General features: G+C 37.4%; 1 protein-coding gene across 1 annotated transcript in view; it reads right to left on the reverse strand.

The window, feature by feature from the left end:
* DNAH11 (dynein axonemal heavy chain 11) overlaps positions 1 to 18,171 on the reverse strand; it is a 370,125-nt gene that overhangs the window by 205,732 nt on the left and 146,222 nt on the right. Inside the window, exons 36-40 of the mRNA XM_038004732.2 lie at positions 12,599 to 12,737; positions 7,964 to 8,056; positions 6,165 to 6,359; positions 5,257 to 5,334; positions 2,869 to 3,005 (exon numbers count right to left, since the gene is read on the reverse strand). Of these exons, the coding sequence (XP_037860660.2) occupies positions 2,869 to 3,005; positions 5,257 to 5,334; positions 6,165 to 6,359; positions 7,964 to 8,056; positions 12,599 to 12,737 (642 nt within the window). The remainder of the gene's footprint in view (positions 1 to 2,868; positions 3,006 to 5,256; positions 5,335 to 6,164; positions 6,360 to 7,963; positions 8,057 to 12,598; positions 12,738 to 18,171) is intronic.

Here is an 18,171-nt window from a genome sequence, read left to right on the forward strand (position 1 = left end):
ATAATTCATCTTGGAAGCTCTTTTATTAACTAAATAAAAACGATTTTGCTGCCTCTTTCTAGCGAGCAGTGTGTAACACCTTTTGAGTCACACATGGGTTCCAGACCCAGCTCTATTATTTACCAATGTGCAAGCTTCACCCCACTGAGAAGGACCCTTAACTTCCACGACTGAGCTTCCCCATATGCCAAACAGAGATAACAAAAACTTTCCTTCATGAACAGTTGTGGGGATCTGTAGAAGGTAACGAATCTAAAACTCAAAACTTACACCAAATGAAGACATGATCCTTCTTCATACACGTATGCTCAGTATTCATTTTAGATCAAATATTTGTTTATTTTACCCTTTCTCCATTTTTCTATACCAATTTTCACGGGCACAATTCTGAAGCTAAAGCATTCAGAAGCACTATACATCTCTTACAGAAATGTGTTCATTGGGATAGTGACTCATCATTCCTTAACAAGATGTATACGCAATAACATTTTAAATCTACAGTCCTTTTTGCCATTAGTACATATCTAAGCATTGTGTGTTTGATGTGACAGATTTAACAGTTGCAAATTTTTCAAGCTCTAGTAAATCTAATAGCACTGTGAGCAAAATTGTTTTGATACATGTATGATGTTTCCTCTGTGACATATTTTGTGCCAAAAGTGACAGTATCTAATGGAACTTGCCACCACGATTCATAAAGCAGCCAGTAAACTTTTCTAATAGTCACTGATTTGAAGAGTTTCCACAGTTTTTCAGCCTAAACAGATATGGTTCTCTCCCTGCCATAGTTCTTTACAAAAAGACAGAAGCTAGCCTGAGACAGCAAAAACTGTGCCACAGAAAAAGGAGTGTACACAAGATGAGAGGATAGAGAATGACAAAGGGTGTCCTGCTTTATTATTACTGTGTTTTAAATTTCAACTTTTATTTTACGTTCAGATGATACACATGCAGGTGTGTTGCATGGGTACACTGTGTGACATTGAGGTTTGGGATACAAATGGTGCCATCGTCCAGGTAGTAAGCATAGGAACCAACAGGTAGTTTTTCATCCCGTGCTCCTCTCCTTTCCTCAAGCAAGCCAATAAGCACATGAAAAGATGTTCAACATCACTAATCATCGGGGAAATGCAAATTAAAATGAGATATCACCTCATGCCCATTAGCACGGCTACTATTAGAAAAAAGGAAAATAACAAGTGCTAAACGGATAAAAAACCCCTACTCACAGTGGCTTTGAAAAAACGGATAAAAAAAGGAAAATAACAAGTTCCTCTCCCACCTCTAGTAGGCCTCAGTGTCAATGGTTCCCATCTTTATGTCCACATGTACCCAATGTTTAGCTCCCACTTGTAAATGAGAACATGCAGTATTTGGTTTTCTGTTTCTGCATTAATTCACTTAGGATAATGGCCTCCAGCTACATCCATCTTGCTGCAAAAAACATGATGTTGTTCTTTTTTATGGCTACATACTATTCCATGGTGTATATGTACCACGTTTTATTTATCTAATCCACCATTAATGGGTACTTAGGTTGATTCCATGCCTTTGCTATTGTGAACAGTGCTGCAATGAACATACGAGTGCATGTGACTTTTTGGTAGAACAATTTGTTTTCCTTTAGGCATATACCCAGTAATGGGATTGCTGGGTCAAATGGTAGTTTCGTTTTAAATTTTTCGAGAAATCTCCAAACTGCTTTCCATAGTGACTGAACCACCAAGTCTATAAGTGGTTCCTTTTCTCCACAGCCTCACCAGCATCATTTGACTTTTCCATAATAGTCTTTCTGACTGGTGTGAGATTCTATCTCATTGTAATTTTGATTTGCATTTCTACTTTAGATCAGCCATCAGGGAAGTCTTCTCTGATGTGACGTTTGACCAGATGCTGAAATAAGATAAGGAAGCAAGTCATGCAGGCATCCAGAAGAGTGTTGCTGATGGCAGGAACATGAGGTGCTGAGGCCCCATGATGGGAACAAGTTCAAGGAATAGCAAAGAGGCCAGAATGAATGGATTATAGTAAGTGGTGGGAAACGAAGTCAGGGATGGTGGGATTTGGGGACGGGGGCAGGGATCCAATCACATAGAGCCTTAGAAGCCGTGGAAAAGGTGGGATTCTAAAGGTGATTGGAACCCACTTGAAATCAAAAGCAGAGAAGTAACATTTGAAGCCCCTCTGTCTGCTTTAGGTCAAATGAACTGCAGGGAAACCAGGAGGAGGAGATTACCCACTGCCGTAGTACAGGCGAGACATGATGGCGGCTTCGACTAATGTGGCATCTATGGAGAAGGTGAGAAGAACCGGAATTCACATACATGTTAAAGGTAAAGCCTATAGGATTTGCTGTGAGGTTGGATGTAGGGTGTGACAGGGAGACAGGCCTCAAGGATGATGCCAAGGTTAGTGCATTTACTGCAAAAGGAACTCCTAACAGATTGTCACAAAGGGATCTGTTTGCTCACAAATACTCTCAGGGCAGGAAACATGCCCTATTTACTTTTGTCTCTGGCACCTGGAATGTCTGCCTGAACTTCAGTCAGTGTCTCATATCAGGTACTTTATTGATGTTTCCTGAGGCATTCATGTTGACTTCACTCCTGATTTACAGGGAGCCCTGACATAATTGACGTGGGATAAAATACAACAGCTCTGAGTACAAATCTGCTGAATGCAAATCAAGTACTTATTGAAATCTAGTTTTAATTTATACATTATAAATGCTGTTGTGATCTGCTATATTTCCAATAATGCCAACATATAAACAGTGAGTCTGTGACTATGACTAAAATTGGCTTGTATTGAAAAACGGCTTTCTGGATAGAAAAAAAAATTTTAGCACTTCTAAAGGGGAAATACTACTTGCCATCTTTCCATTCTCGGGTAGCATGATGTATGAAACCAAAGAGTTCATCTGTTGTCACAGCTTTAGGGTTTAAGTCATTCCAAACCGGCTTCTGTTTCATGTTAACATATGTTCGGTTCAGTGTTCTCAAAATCTGAGGGGAAGGAGGAAAGAGCCAAAAAAAAAATTAATACTAACGTAAGCCAAATGGAAAGTAAAAGATTTCCGAAGAGTTTTCCTTATTCATTATATGCTCCTAGATGCTCTGTGTGTGCTAAGATCCAGAAGGGGAAAAATGCACATATGTGCATTTCCATTACCATCTTGAAAAGCTTCATCTTACAAATACTCAGCGAGACAGAATCAGTTCGACTCTTTGAACCATTTAGAGTAAAGGGAGTCACTTTCTCATTTGAGATTTTTAATCATGTGTGCCAAGTGGAGGACCATACATAAATAAGCATTCATGTTGATTACAAAATCTGCCCCGCCTGCTGCACTCCAGCCTGGGTGACAGAGCGAGACGGGGAAAAAAAAAAAAAAAAAAAAAAAAAAAAATTCTACCCTGCCTGAATCAGCAAGATTGGTTTCTCTCAAAATGTAGCCTACATCAGAATTGCTTGGAGGGTGTTAAAATACAGATTGCTGGGCCCAATCCCAGAGCTTCTGTTTCAGTAGGTCTGAGGTGGGGCCAGTAATGTGCAGTTCCAACAAGGGCCCAGCTGATGCCAATGATGCTGGTCTGGCCATGCTTTGAGACCTAGCAACTTAGGGCAGTGGTTCTCAAAAACAGACTGTCTTGACTAGGGGGAAGAAAGGGGAAGGGGCTTCTGGGTATCTAGTGGATAGAGACCAGGGAAGTTGCTAAATATCTTTCAATGCACAGGATAGCCCCCTATAGCAGAGTTACCCAGTCCAGAATGTCAACAGTGCTGAGGCTGAGAAACACTGATCCTGATAACTGAGGAAAAGCCTTGAGAATGCGAACTCACAGAACAGGTGCTCAGTGTATGTCTATTCAATTAATTGATACTTTCACTCAAATATCTGCCCTTACTCTCCCTTTTGCTCCTTTGAAAAGCTGTGGCTTTTGTCTTAGATATTTATCATGCTGACAAAACCCCTACTCACAGGGGCTTTGAAAAAACGGATAAACAATTGACAAACACTTTGAAATGATAAGATGCTACAGAACATCACCCTGAGCTTCAGTGGTCCGGGTATCTTGGGTTACGTATCTGTTGAGTAGAACAGAACTGGTGAAGACTAGAAGAAAGAAAGTAAATGCCTTAGGAATATTAAGCTTATATTTTTAGAAACCATTAATCTACTGGAAAGTATGGAATTTAATTTTATCCTTCCTTGAACTGTGGCCTACATCTGTAACTTACTCTAACAAAATAATTACAGGTCTATCAGTTATCTACTTTAATATTTCATTTATTATATTTTTCACTAGAAAAATGTCTACACAGAGATTTTTTTTTATCTTACAGTTGTTCCACTTTGGGTTCTGATCTAAATACTGGCAAGTTCCATATACTGCCATCCTCTAAAATCTCATATGCTCAATCTGATTATTTTTAGCTGTTGGCTACCAAGTATGTTTATACCCAAGCATCCTGAATTAAAATGCATGCAGTTCTGCATATACCGTCTGCCAACCAAGAAAATAAGTATGTTGCCAGGACTGTCAGTAAGACCAAACAAAATCAAGCGGTGAACTAAAAATGGGGATAATAACACCCATAGTATATCATTGTTGTGCAGAGTAAATCATACATAATGCACCTAGCACAGCATGTAATAGGTACCTCAAAAATGTGGGTTTTGCCACTTCCTTTTATTTTTAGGTTTTGTTTGGCCATATAGAGGGTTATATTTCTGAGGGAGTACTGAAGGAAAATATTTGGGTTTGTTTTTCTGAATGATATGGGGAGGAGAATCAAGGATGACTTGGAAAAGAAAATAGGTTTGATAAAAGTGGCTAGGGCCAATCAAATCTTCCAGCCAGATATCTTATTCAACAGTCTCTTAATATGTTTATCTTTGATAAAAGAATCCAAGCATAAATGTACTGAAAGGTGCATAAGGTAGGATGGCGTGTATTGAAATGCCTTCATCTGATGCTGAAAATCTCATGTGGAAAGCTCAGTCTTCATGTTGGCTTGCTTTTCCTATGTGAATGCAATGCTCTATTTGTTTCTTGTTCTCCCCACTGCTGACCCAATATAAAGGAAAAGATCAGTTGATCAAGCAGCAAGATTAGAGTCTCAGATTCTGACCCCAAATTATGGCAGGCTTCATGGTGGGGAATTCTTTTGAGTAGCATTGAAAATAGGCCAAACCACAATAACGGCAAATGTTCTTTCCATAGCTGTAAGCTATTAGGCAATTTACTATACCTTACTCTTCCCTGTGCCTGCATTTCCAACCACAAAGACCGAGTGCCGCACAGCCAACAGTTCCTCAAGCTGGACAACCTGCAGAGCAAACAGCCAGTTGCTGGTTTCCTTTAATGAGTTAGTGACAAAAAGATAACCTACCATTTTTGCCCAATTCTTCTTTCCTTACACCCAGACCAGCCCCCACTGACAATAGTACATTCACAGAAAGTTAAAATAGACCATAAGTGAAAAGTATAGTTTTTCCTGGATTTCCCATGTAGACCACAGGGATAAGACTAAAGCCAAACCGTGATTTTATGCAGTACTCAGTATATGGCAGGTGTTACTTACAAAAATCGTTAACTCTTCATGAAGTTTTGAACAAACACTGTACATAGCCAATCACCATCTACAACTGAGTAATGATTTATATCGTATAAAATATCTAAAATGGATAATGTGTACAGTGTTTAATGTCCATGCATTCACTGAATTCAAACTGAATAATATGCACAAGGCTTTGATATGTCAGATAATATCTATCTAACTTATTCTCATACATGTTGTCATTCTTCCCTCATTAAAAGCATACACTAATGATTTTACTTCCAATGTTCTCTAAAAAGGAGGAAAGAACAAAGTAAATTTTTAGTGCATGTCTCCAAGAACCAACAAGTTTTTAAACCTAACTAAAAGTATGCTTACATTTAAAGCCATGTCAATCATATCTGTTTTCACCTTACAGAGTGGGGCTACTAAAATACTTATGTCTACTTAATCCTGCCATATGAAAATGCTTGAAAGCATATATTAAGATCCTATTAAGCTTAGGGTACAAGTTAACATCTTGCTTTAGCATCAGTTAGCCACAATTATTTCAACTGACAATCCCAACAGCTGCCACGAAAAGCAAATGCTCCTTTTACTTTGAGGATGAAGCTCTCTTCAGGCTGCAGGCGGAGCTCCAGGGTAGACTGCCTGACCATCTGTTCAAAGTGCAGCTTCCTCCTCCGGGGCACATCCAGGGTTGGACACAGGTCACCGACCAGGCCGAGAAACACTGGGATGTCGTCAGTCACTATCTTAGGCATATTGAAATCCCTTAATGCTCTCATGAGTACCTAGGGGAAAAAAAAATTTATAAAAAAGCCAAAACAAGTTCTAACAAACACCTGAAGAACTAAAGATGTTTGTTATTTTTAATCCTCATATGTGAAGCATGAGATATTGGTACTGTTCTCCATTAAGATGGCATTCTATCAATAGGGAGGTTAAATGTTTAAAACTGAGGTATCAGAACATGAGAAGGCTGAACTGATACCATGGACAATCCTTAGAATAAGAACAGCAAAGAGGCCTTTTCCTTCCCTGCCAATGATCTGTTTTGATCTTTAGGAACAATCTAAGGGCCTTCTCTCTTGAATCCTCAAACTCCAGAATTTAAATTAATCAAGCTCATCAGATCATTTTCTCCAAAGTCCTCTGCAAATCTTAGAATGATAATCTCAAACATTTTTAGTTTTGTTGTTGTTGTTCTATCTGAGCTGTAAGCCAAAGATTTTAAAAGCAGTAACTCAAACGTCAGGATAACTTTTACAGAAAGAGCTAAGCATTCCAACAAAAATTTTAAAAAGCAAGATAACAAATAAACGAAAGAAAATCTTGACCTAGTACTAAATTACAAGGAAATTAAGAGGAAAAGAGAGAAATATTGGCAAAGTAGAAAAATACATAATAAATATCCCTCAATTAAAAAAGGACACAGATTTTTTTTTTTTTTTTTTGCTATTTCTCTAGTCATATTGCACATACACATGGTGATACATATTGATATGGTTTAGATTTGTGTCCCCACCCAAATCTCCTGTCAAATTGGAGGGCTTAGTGGGAGGTGATTGGATCATCAAGGGGGTAGATTTCCTCCTTGCTGTTCTCACGAGATCTGATGGTTTTAAAGTGTGTGGCACTTTCCCCTTCACTCTCTCTCTCCCCTGGCACCATGTGAAGAAGGTCCGTGCTTCCCCCTTGCCTTCCTCCATGATTGTCAGTTTCCTGAGTTCTCCCAGTTACGCTTCCTGTTAAGCCTGTGGAATTGTGAATCAATCAAACCTCTTTATAAATTTCCCAGTCTCAGGTAGTTATTTGTAACAGTGTGAAAATGGACTGATAACACATAAATCCATTGCTCTCGCTACTTAAGGGAAAAATCCATGATGTGTTATCATTTCTCTCCAGGAATGAGAGCAGAACATTTCTCCAGTAGCTCTGACCAACCAATCAAGCATTTCATTGGTGTTAGGCACCCTCCTTTCCTGTTTCATTCTGCAAGCCCATCTTACATCCCATGAAATGGATGTTCTTTCTCCCATTATGTCTTCACTGACTTTCCAGGATTAACATCCCAACTCACTCAGATTTCTTAAATGTTCCTCAGAGGAAATCAGTGATTACTGGATTACTTGATTATGACTGTCAAAATACTTTTTGGGGCTATTTCAAAAGTACTTGTAAAATCACATTTTCTTTTCCAGATTCATATCTTTGTACTCAAGAACACTTGTGACCTCTTATAAGGAATGCCAATCCTCACATCTCCTGCATTAACAATAGATGTTATGCTTTTTAAAAGTTGTGCTGTGCATGCCCCACCATCTAGGCATATACTTTCATTTCTGTGAAGCTGGCCAGCTACTCACTCAACAAAATCATATTAGCATTGCAGTACCTGATCTTCAGGTCTATTTTTATCTCCTCGTTTCAGAGAGCCAGCCACAACCAAGACAGATTTAATAGCACGAAGTCCCCAATCATAATGATCCTAAAATCAAAACATAGGTTTATTTTCTCAAAAATTGTATGAGGGAATAAGATTCTCGTTCCAGAGGTAAGAGCTGAAAGTTTAAAAAAAGGAGTTCAGATAAATACACCCTTTAATAATTCAAAATACCATTTTCTTCTCCTCTTTGAAATTTTGAAAATCATGTCCCCGTAGTGTCGTCCTGTTTCTTTCGCCTGTGTTTTTTTGGTTGGTTGGTTGTTTTTGGCCTCTGTCAGCAAATCTCTTCTTTCCATAGCACTTAACTGCAACATTTGCCCAAGGCTCCATCCACCTCCCTTGCTGTACTCTCTCAATAGACCTGCTAACTCAGTAGCTCAACAAATTCCACCTTTTCACCTCCAACCAGAAGCACATTTCTCCACCTGTGCTGCTTTCATCAAGGGCCCTGATATTCTACTTCTCCCCAGACTTCGATCCCTAATGGCTCTAATTACTCCATCTCTTAATCAGACACTTCTGCCTAGATGCCAGCACATAATATAATAAAAACCATGTCCTTAAGATTCAATTATCTTTTTATGAGACTTCAACATTATCCCTAAGACTCCTCCCACAGGGTCTGGGCTCCTGGAGGATCTCAGAATATTACTTCTGAGATTGGATACAATTGCAACTCCATGCTCCCTGGGTCCAGTTACATTTTTTCTTCTGTTTTTTTCTCATGCTAAACTTATTTCCCATATATTCACTGTCTTCTTGGGGATAGCACAGTGCATGGCACAGGGTAGGTGCTCAGTAAAGGTATTCCAAATGAACTAACTGCTTACACGGGACTGGCCTTCTCTTTTTCGCCATCCAGCTACAATCCACATAGTAACAACCCATCTCACAAATGTCTCTCAGCTGTGTCTGTGGGAAAGCCACTTTACCTCCCAGAGCCTCAGAATCATCATCTATAAAAAGGCAGATAAAAGCATCCACCTACTTTATAAGTGGTTGTAGGAGTAAAGTGAATTAATGTGAGTACAATCTTTTTTTTGTGGGCAGTGAAACAATGTTACATGCGTAAATATCCCATTTACTACATTAGTGGATAATAAAATCAGTTTAGTAGGTCTTGACCATCATTTTTGTAATAAAATGGAACGAAATGAAAAACACCGTGGTGTGGTGCAAATAAGAGCAAAAAGTGGCTGAGTGTGGTGGCTCATGCCTGTCATCTCAGCACTTTGGGAGGCTGAGGCGGGCCGATTGCTTCAGCCCAGGAGTTCCAGACCAGCCTGGGCAACAGGGGGAAACCTCACCACTGCAAAAAATAGAAAAATTAGCCGGGTGTGATGGTGCACACCTAGAGTCTCAGTTACTTAGGAGGCTGGGATGGAAAGATCGCTTGAGCCAGGGAGGTCGAGGCTGCGGTGAGCTATGATCACATTACTGTACTCCAGCCTGGGTAACAAAGCGAGACTCTCTCTCAAAATAATAATAACAAAAAAAAGGAAAAAGTGTTTGGTGAAATGTATGGTTCAGTTGTATATGTATGTATACACTGAGTCGCGACAGAAGAAGTATTTTTTACTGTGGGTCATGGTAAAGACCATTTGAAAGCCACCGATGGAGTAGGATGAGGCTTGAAGAGGAAAGGGAGGGGAAAGAACCAGAGGTTTTGTTGTTGTTGTTTACTTTAAGTTCTGGGATACATGTGCACAATGTGCATGTTTGTTACACAGGTATACACGTACCATGGTGGTTTGCTGTACCCATCAACCTGTTATCTACATTAGGTATTTCTCCTAATGCTATCCCTCCCCTAGCCCTCCACCTCACAACAGGCTCCAGTGTGTGATGTTCCCCTCCTTGTGCCCGTATGTTCTCACTGTTCAACTCCTACTTACGAGTGACAACGTGCGGTGTTTGGTTTCCTGTTCCTGTGTTAGTTTGCTGAGAATGATGGTTTCCATCCTCATCCATGTCCCTGCAAAGGACATGTCCTTATCCTTTTTTACAGCTTCATAGTATTCCATGGTGTATATGTACCATATTTTCTTTATCCAGTCTATCATTGAGGGGCATTTGGGTTGGTTCTAAGTCTTTGCTATTGTGAATAGTGCTGCAATAAACATATGTGTGCATGTGTCTTTATAGCAGAATGATTTATAATCCTTTGGATATATACCTAGTAAGGGGATTGCTGGGTCAAATGGTATTTCTGAGAATCAGAACTTTGAGGACTCAATGGGAAGTCGCTAATTTATGCAGTAACAATAAAAGGAGTGGATGCAGAAGAAATTTTGGACCACAGATTTCAGAGGACTTGGTGCCTCTGCTAAAAGTTTAAACAATGCAAATTGCTAAAAGTATCTTCACAATTTTCATCATATCATTCTATTGGTCAAAAATGTCTACTGATTCTTTTCCCAAATCCATTTCTATAGCACAGAAAGGTATCCTTGAATTGTGTTCCTAACACAGCTCTTCTGTCCTGGCTAGATTTCTTTCTGCACATCTCACTTGTGACATTTCTGAGTTAGCAAACTCTTTTCTTCTTTGTTCTACCTGTACTCCTAACACCTTCCTCTTGTAATTGGCCACAGGTGTGTCTTAGACAGAATTAGAAAGAATTGAAGTCAAATCTTGCTCTTACCACTTGTTAGCTATACAGACTTGGGACAGGTTGCTTTGCTCAGTTTTCTCATATGTAAAACAGGGCTAATAAAATCAAACTTGTAAACTTCTTTTGACAATCTTGTAACATAACACATAGTACCCATTCAATAAGTACTGGTTCCTTTCTCCCTTGAAAACTCTGATAATCTTTTCATTCTCCATTGTCTCCCAATTTTTATGTCATGTAAACTGAATTACCTAAATTCTTCAAAGTCATAAATCTGGGTATGTGTTTCATTTGTTTTGAATCTTACCCATTCATCATGGTCAGCAAAAAGCACATTACTTAGATATACTAGACGCTCATTAAATGTTTAAATATTACTACTGAAAATGGATACAGTTGAAACGCCACATTCCCTGGGCTCTATTACATTTTTTCTTCTGACTTTTTACCATGATAAAATTAAAATTGGCTCATTAAAAGACAAGAATAAGGAAAAAAAATACCCATAATCTTACCATCCAGAGACAACTGTTAAAAATTATGATTCCACCCACTCAATGTAAATTCACAGTTACTAAAAGGACAACATAAATCACTCTCACATTCCATATTTTGCCCTAACAATGAGCAAGTTAAAATGAATATGTGGCAGTAAGGTAACTAAGTGGTTGCAACTGTGGTATTTTGATACTTTCATTTTGACTACAGAATAATGTCACCAGTAATTAATGAAATGTTATCAAAAGATCAAAAGTCAAAAATGATCATACAGCTAAATTTTAAAATATTGATGCTGACATATACATAATTTCTGTGGCTTATCAGCAGCTTCAATACATCTTCAAGAAGCTTATGATTGGAGAGTAGAGAGTATGTAAATTTGACCCATTTTAGAGACAAGGAAATTGTAGAGCAAAAATTTAAAAGAACAGAGAATCAGTCAACCCTACCTTTAAATAAAGAATTACCAATAAAAGAGAATAATTTTAACATTCCCTGAGATATTCTTCAGAAAATTATCCTTATCTTACTCTTATGAATACTCCTGCCCTATCTTACTAGAAAATATTTTCACGAAGAAAGGGAGGCAACATAAAATTCCATTTATAATTACAAAATTGACAAAGCTAAAGAAAATCACACAGCTTGTTGGTTTAAAAAAGTATTAATACAAATAAAGTATCAGAACTAAAATATCTCAAATTTAACTTCAGAAAAAAATAAAAATTATAAAATAAGGTTTTCAAAATTTGTAGAAAATATAAAAATATTTCTAACATCAAATCAAATGGTAGTTCTAGTTTTTAAAGGAATCCCCATTTGATCCAGCAATCCCACTACTGGGTATCTTCCCAGAGGAAAAGTAGTCATTATATGAAAAAGACACTTGCACACGCCTATTTATAGCAGCACAATTTGCAATTGCAAAAACACAGACTAGCCTAAATTTCCATCAGCCAATGAGTGGATAAAGAAAATGTGGTATATACACACCATGAAATATTACTCAGTCATAAAAAGGAATGAAATAATGGCATTTGCAGCAACCTGGATGGAGGTGGAGACCATTATTCTAAATGAAGTAACTCAGGAATGGAAAGTCAAATATCATATGTTCTCACTTATAAGTGGGAGCTAAGCTATGAGGATGCAAAGGCATAAGAATGATATAATGGCCTACAGGGACTTGGGAGAAAGGTGGGAGGTGGGTGAGGGATAAAAGACTACACACTGTGTACAGTGTACACTCCTCAGGTGATGGGTGCACCAAGATCTCAAAAATCACCACTAAAGAACTTATCCATGTAACCAAAAAACATCTGTTCCCCCAAACTATTGAATATTTTTTGAAGTACAAAAAATTTTTAATATCTAATGTAATATGAATGATAAATTACCTAAAATCCATACTTCAAAAGCTTTTTCAATTGCATGTAAAAACCAAGAAAATGTAACAAATGATCCCTCACCTGCTTGGAGAGGAGCTCCTTGCAAAGCGTGTACAACATAATGAACTTTCTGGCTAATGCACGTGCATCCACAAAACCTTCAGCAACTAACATGATTTCACAGATTAGTTCAATGTCTGGGGCCACCATGGCACAGGGTCTAAAACGTAAATATGAATTTTAGTTTTAAAATGTGACAAGGTGATAAGCACAAATTGCTGAAATCAACTGATTATTTCGTACCAACATTGTAACCATTCCTAAGCAGATCATAATTATGTCTGTCAATCACAGCTAATAAGACCCTTCATTTCAACTTAAAAAATGTCCACTCGTTACTGGACACAAAAAATGATAGAAAGTCTGGAATGGCAGAAGCACAGGTGTAGGAGTTCAAATAAAATCCATGAATACATTCCATAAACTTCTGGTATAAGTTGTCACTGCAGAAAGAGGAATAATGATGTTTTGAGCTAGGGCCAAGGCTTTACCTGTGGTTAATGGTGTGCTAGTTAATGTTTTCACAACCGGCTGTCTAGAAAATAGCATTTGCTTATTTCCATGGAATAAACCCTTCCACTATGGCTGATTCCAGGATACCAACACAGCATCACTAAATGTGGAGCTGAGAAGTATACCACCATATATAGACACAACAGACAGAAATAACCTCAAGAGCCTAAATCTCAGTAAAATAAAGTGACCAGTTTGGAGTGTTTATCACCTTTGTTTTTAATACAACTTATTGAATCAAAAGTTGATATAATTTAGTTTTCATTAAAGAACCAACTCAGAACATTCATGAAAACTTAACCATCAGCTACCAAAAGCTTGTACCAGCCATCGCCAGCACACCACTACCTAGGACCAACTTGGATAGACTTTTAAAGGGACTTTCAGAAAAACACAACTTCAAATCTCCTTTCTTTTGGTGAGGGACTTCCAAAAAGTCCCTCTCCAAAGACAATTGCTATTCATAGCAATGTTTGAAAACACTCCACTCAACTGAAGTCAAGTGCAAAGAAGAAGGAAGAGTAAATAAATAAGCTCATTATTTTAGACTTCGTAAAGTATACATTCCAATACCTACCTACCTGTTTTTGTAAATATAATTGTAGTCTACTTCTTGCATACCTAATTTTCATCCCAAACATCCAACCTTAGAGTATCTTTGGATCTAGGTTATTCTACATCTCTTCTATGTAAACTAACCCCATATTTCTTCACACATTAATTACTCTTCGTGTGACACCAGAAGATGAAGAGTAAACGGAGAGAGAAAAGGCTAGCATATCTACATATTTTATATTTACATTAATAGAGGCAACTAATTTTTACTGAGCACTTCATACCATATTGGGTGCTAAAATCTTTTTATGCATTCTCACTTAATCCCCACAACACTATGAGGTGTCCACTCCTCTTATCTTCATTTTACAGAGATGCAGTCTGATGTTCTCAGAAGTTCGAGCACATGCTGTAGGCCTCATGGTTGGTGATTGGTGGAATCAGAATACTCCAAAGGCACAAGCATATGGCCTCCATGCGTGAGTAATACTTTCATCACCCACTAAAGTTATTAAAAAATTCACAAAACAATTTCAAATTTCAAGACCCAAATGAAAGAAAGTATGAGATAAGTTGGGTCACAAATAGGATACTGGAAAGGCACACAGTTTTCAAACAAAGCTATTCTGTAGTTATTACATTTATTTCTAGAATGGTTATTCTCGATCTAGAATTTTTCAAGAAAGTTAGACATTATAAAATCATTATGCTAGAGAAAGTGGTTATTATGAGGAAAGAAAAACATTCAATACACAATGTTAGAATAATTGATTAACTATTAGGGAAAATAATTGTTTAAACATTCATTTCGTATTATCAACCAAAATAAGTTCTCATCAGATTAAATTTAATAAGTACAGTAATACTATAAAAATTAGAAGAAAATACAAATAAAATATGGTTAAATATCCAGATGGATGGACAAGCAACTTTAAGTTTGAAAGAATGGAAGGAGATCACACTAAAAACTGTAGAGGTTCTTAGATTATATGTGAAGTGGATTATTATTATTTTAAAAGCACACTGAATAGTATTGAGCACACATATTGAGCACCCTAATAAAAACCCAAAATAAAACTGATAATCCTCTAGCTTATCATGGAGGAAAAAGGAAGAGAGACAAAATACAAGTTACCCATGTATCAGGCATGGAATTCAAGACATCACTACAGATAATAAGGGAATACTGGCCACATGAATGTCTCCTTTTGAGAAGTGTCTGTTCATATCCTTCATTCACTTTTTGATGGGATTTTTTTCCTCGTAAAATTTAAGTTCCTTGTATTCTGGATATTAGACCTTTGTCAGATGAGTAGATGGCAAAAATTTTCTCCCGTTCTGTAGGTTGCCTGTTCACTCTGATGATAGTTTCTTTTGCTGTGCAGATGCATTTTAGTTTAATTAGATCCCATTTGTCAATTTTGGCTTTTGTTGCAATTGCTTTGGTGTTTTAGTCATGAAGTCTTTGTCCATGCCTATGTCCTGAATGGTATTGCCTAGGTTTTTTTCTAGGGCTTTTATGGTTTTAGGTTTTATGTTTAAGTCTTTAAGCCATCTTGAGTTAATTTTTGTGTAAGGAAGGAGTCCAGTTTGTTTTCTGCATGTGAATAGCCAGTTTTACCAGCACCATTTGTTAAATAGGGAATCCTTTCCCCATTGCTTGTTTTTGTCAGGTTTGTCAAAGATCAGATGGTTGTAGATGTGTGGCATTATTTCTGAGACCTCTGTTCTGTTCTATTGGTCTATATATCTGTTGTGGTACCAGTACCATGCTGTTTTGGTTACTGTAGCCTTGAAGTACAGTTTGAAATCAGGTAGCGTGATGCCTCCAGTTTTATCCTTTTTGCTTAGAATTGTCTTGGCTATACAGGCTCTTTTTTGGGTCCATGTGAAATTTAAAGTAGTTTTTTCTAATTCTGTGAAGAAAGTCAATGATAGTTTGATGGGAATAGCATTGAATATATAAATTACTTTGAGCAGTATGGCCATTTTCAAGATATTGATTCTTCCCATTCATGAGCATGGAATGTTTTTCTATTTGTTTGTGTCCTCTCTTATTTCCTTGAGCAGTGGTTTGTAGTTCTCCTTGAAGAGGTCCTTCACATCCCTTGTAAGTTGTATTCCTAGGTATTTTATTCTCTTTGTAGCAATTGTGAATGGGAGTTCAAATTTATGGAAAAAAGTTCATCTTCACTGGTCATCAAATGGAAATCAAAACCACAATGAGATACCATCTCACGCCAGTTAAAATGACAATCATTAAAAAGTCGGGAAACAACAGATGCTGGCGAGAATGTGGAGAAATAGGAATGCTTTTAAACTGTTGGTGGGAGTGTAAATTAGTTCAACCATTGTGGAAGACAGTGTGGCAATTCCTCAAGGATCTACAACCAGAAATACCATTTGACCCAGCAATCCCATTACTGGACATATACCCAAGGGATTATAAATCATTCTACTATAAAGACACATGCATGTGTATGTTTATTGCAGTACTATTTACAATAGCAACGACTTGGAACCAACCCAAATGTTCATCAGTGATAAACTGGATAAAGAAAACGTGGCACATACACACCATGGAATACTAAGAAGCCATAAAAAGGAATGAGTTCATGTCTTTTACAGGGACATGGATGAAGCTGGAAACCATCATTCTCAGCAAACTAACACAAGAACAGAAAACCAAACACCACATGTTCTCACTCATAAGTGGGAGTTGAACAGCGAGAACACATGGACACAGGGAGGGGAACATCACACACCAGGGCCTGTCAGGGGGTGGGGGGCAAGAGAAGGGAGATCATTAGGACAAATGCCTAATGCATGGGCGGCTTAAAACCTAGATGATGGGTTTAAGGGTGCAGCAAACCACCACTGCACATGTATACCTATGTAAAAACCTGCACATTCTGCACGTGTGTCCCAGAACTTAAAGTATAATAAAAGTAAAAATTAAAAAATAATAATAAGGGAATATTAAAATGATATGGTTTGGTTCTGTGTCCCCACCCAAATCTCATGTTGAATTGCAGTTCAATGTTGGGGGAGGGTGAAAGGTGACTGGATCATGGGAGCAGATTTTCCCCATGCTTCATGAATGGTGGTTTTCATGATGGTGAGTAAGTTCTCATGAAATATGTGGGCTGAAAGTGCATGGCACTTCCCCACCTCACGCATGTTCTCTTTCTCTCCTGCTCCACCTTGTAAGACATGCTTGCTTCCCCTTAGCCTTCTGCCATCAGTGTAAGTTTCTTGAGGCCTCCTAGCCATGCTTTCTGTACAGCCTCTGGAACTTTGAGTCAATTAAACGTCTTTTCTTCATAAATTACCCATTCGCAGGTAGTTACTTATAGCAATGTGAGAATGGACTAATACAATGAACGAATGTGTGCCAATAGATTCAACTAGATAACACCAATAAGTTCCTTAAAAGATTTAAATTATCAAAATCAAATCAAGAAAAAATTAAAAATCAGAAAAACCCTATATCTATTAAAGAAACTAAATTCATTATTAAAAAGATTCCAATAAAAATCTCTAGGTCCAAATGGCCTGATTAATTCAATCAAATACTTCAGGATTAAATAATAGCAATTCTACACAAACTCATGGCCTGATTAATTCAATCAAATACTTCAGGATTAAATAATAGCAATTCTACACAAACTCTTAAGAAGATGGAGAAGAAAACACTTGCCAACTTATTTCATGATGTCAGCACTACTCTGATGCCAAAGCCAGAAAAAAATTTTATAAGTACACTGTAGAACAATATCCCTCATGGCATAGATTTTTAAAAATTTCTTAACAAAAGAGTGTCATATTGAATCCAGCAGTACCTATTAATAAAATACCTCCTGACCAAGTGGAGCTTATCTCTGGAATGCAACACTGTAGGACTGTTTAGCCTTTGAAAATCAATCAATATAGTTCAGCACACTGAATAAAGGAGAAAACCCATATGAAAACTATAAAACAACAAAGCTTATAAAATAAAACATACTTAAAAAATTTTGCAAGCTTGGGCTAAGCACATTTTCTCGAATAGGATATTAAAAACAAAAACAAATTGATAAATTGTATTTCATCACATTTAAAACTTCTATCTTTGATGGGCACAAGAAAATGAAAAGGCAAGCCACAAATTGAGGGAAAAAATATTTGCAATGTATGTATCTAACAAAGGAACTGTATGCAGAATACAGCATTTCACAAAAGATGGTATAGCAATAGACAACAAGTATGTAAAAGAGGCTCAACATCATTAGCCATCAGGGAAATTCAAACTCAACCTACGATGACACACTACTACCTATCTATTAGATTGGCTAAAAATAAAAAAAGGCTGACAATATCAATTTTTGACAAGAAATTCTCATACATTGATGGTGAGGATGTAAACTTGTAAAATCACTTTGGAAACCAGACTGGCAGATTCTTATGAGTAAAACATACATTTGCCATGTAGACTAGCAATTCCAGCCATAGATATCTGTCCCAATAAAAATACATGTTCATATAAA

This window comes from Chlorocebus sabaeus, chromosome 21, assembly GCF_047675955.1.
Source record: "Chlorocebus sabaeus isolate Y175 chromosome 21, mChlSab1.0.hap1, whole genome shotgun sequence".
In the NCBI taxonomy this organism is placed as follows: Eukaryota; Metazoa; Chordata; class Mammalia; order Primates; family Cercopithecidae; genus Chlorocebus; species Chlorocebus sabaeus.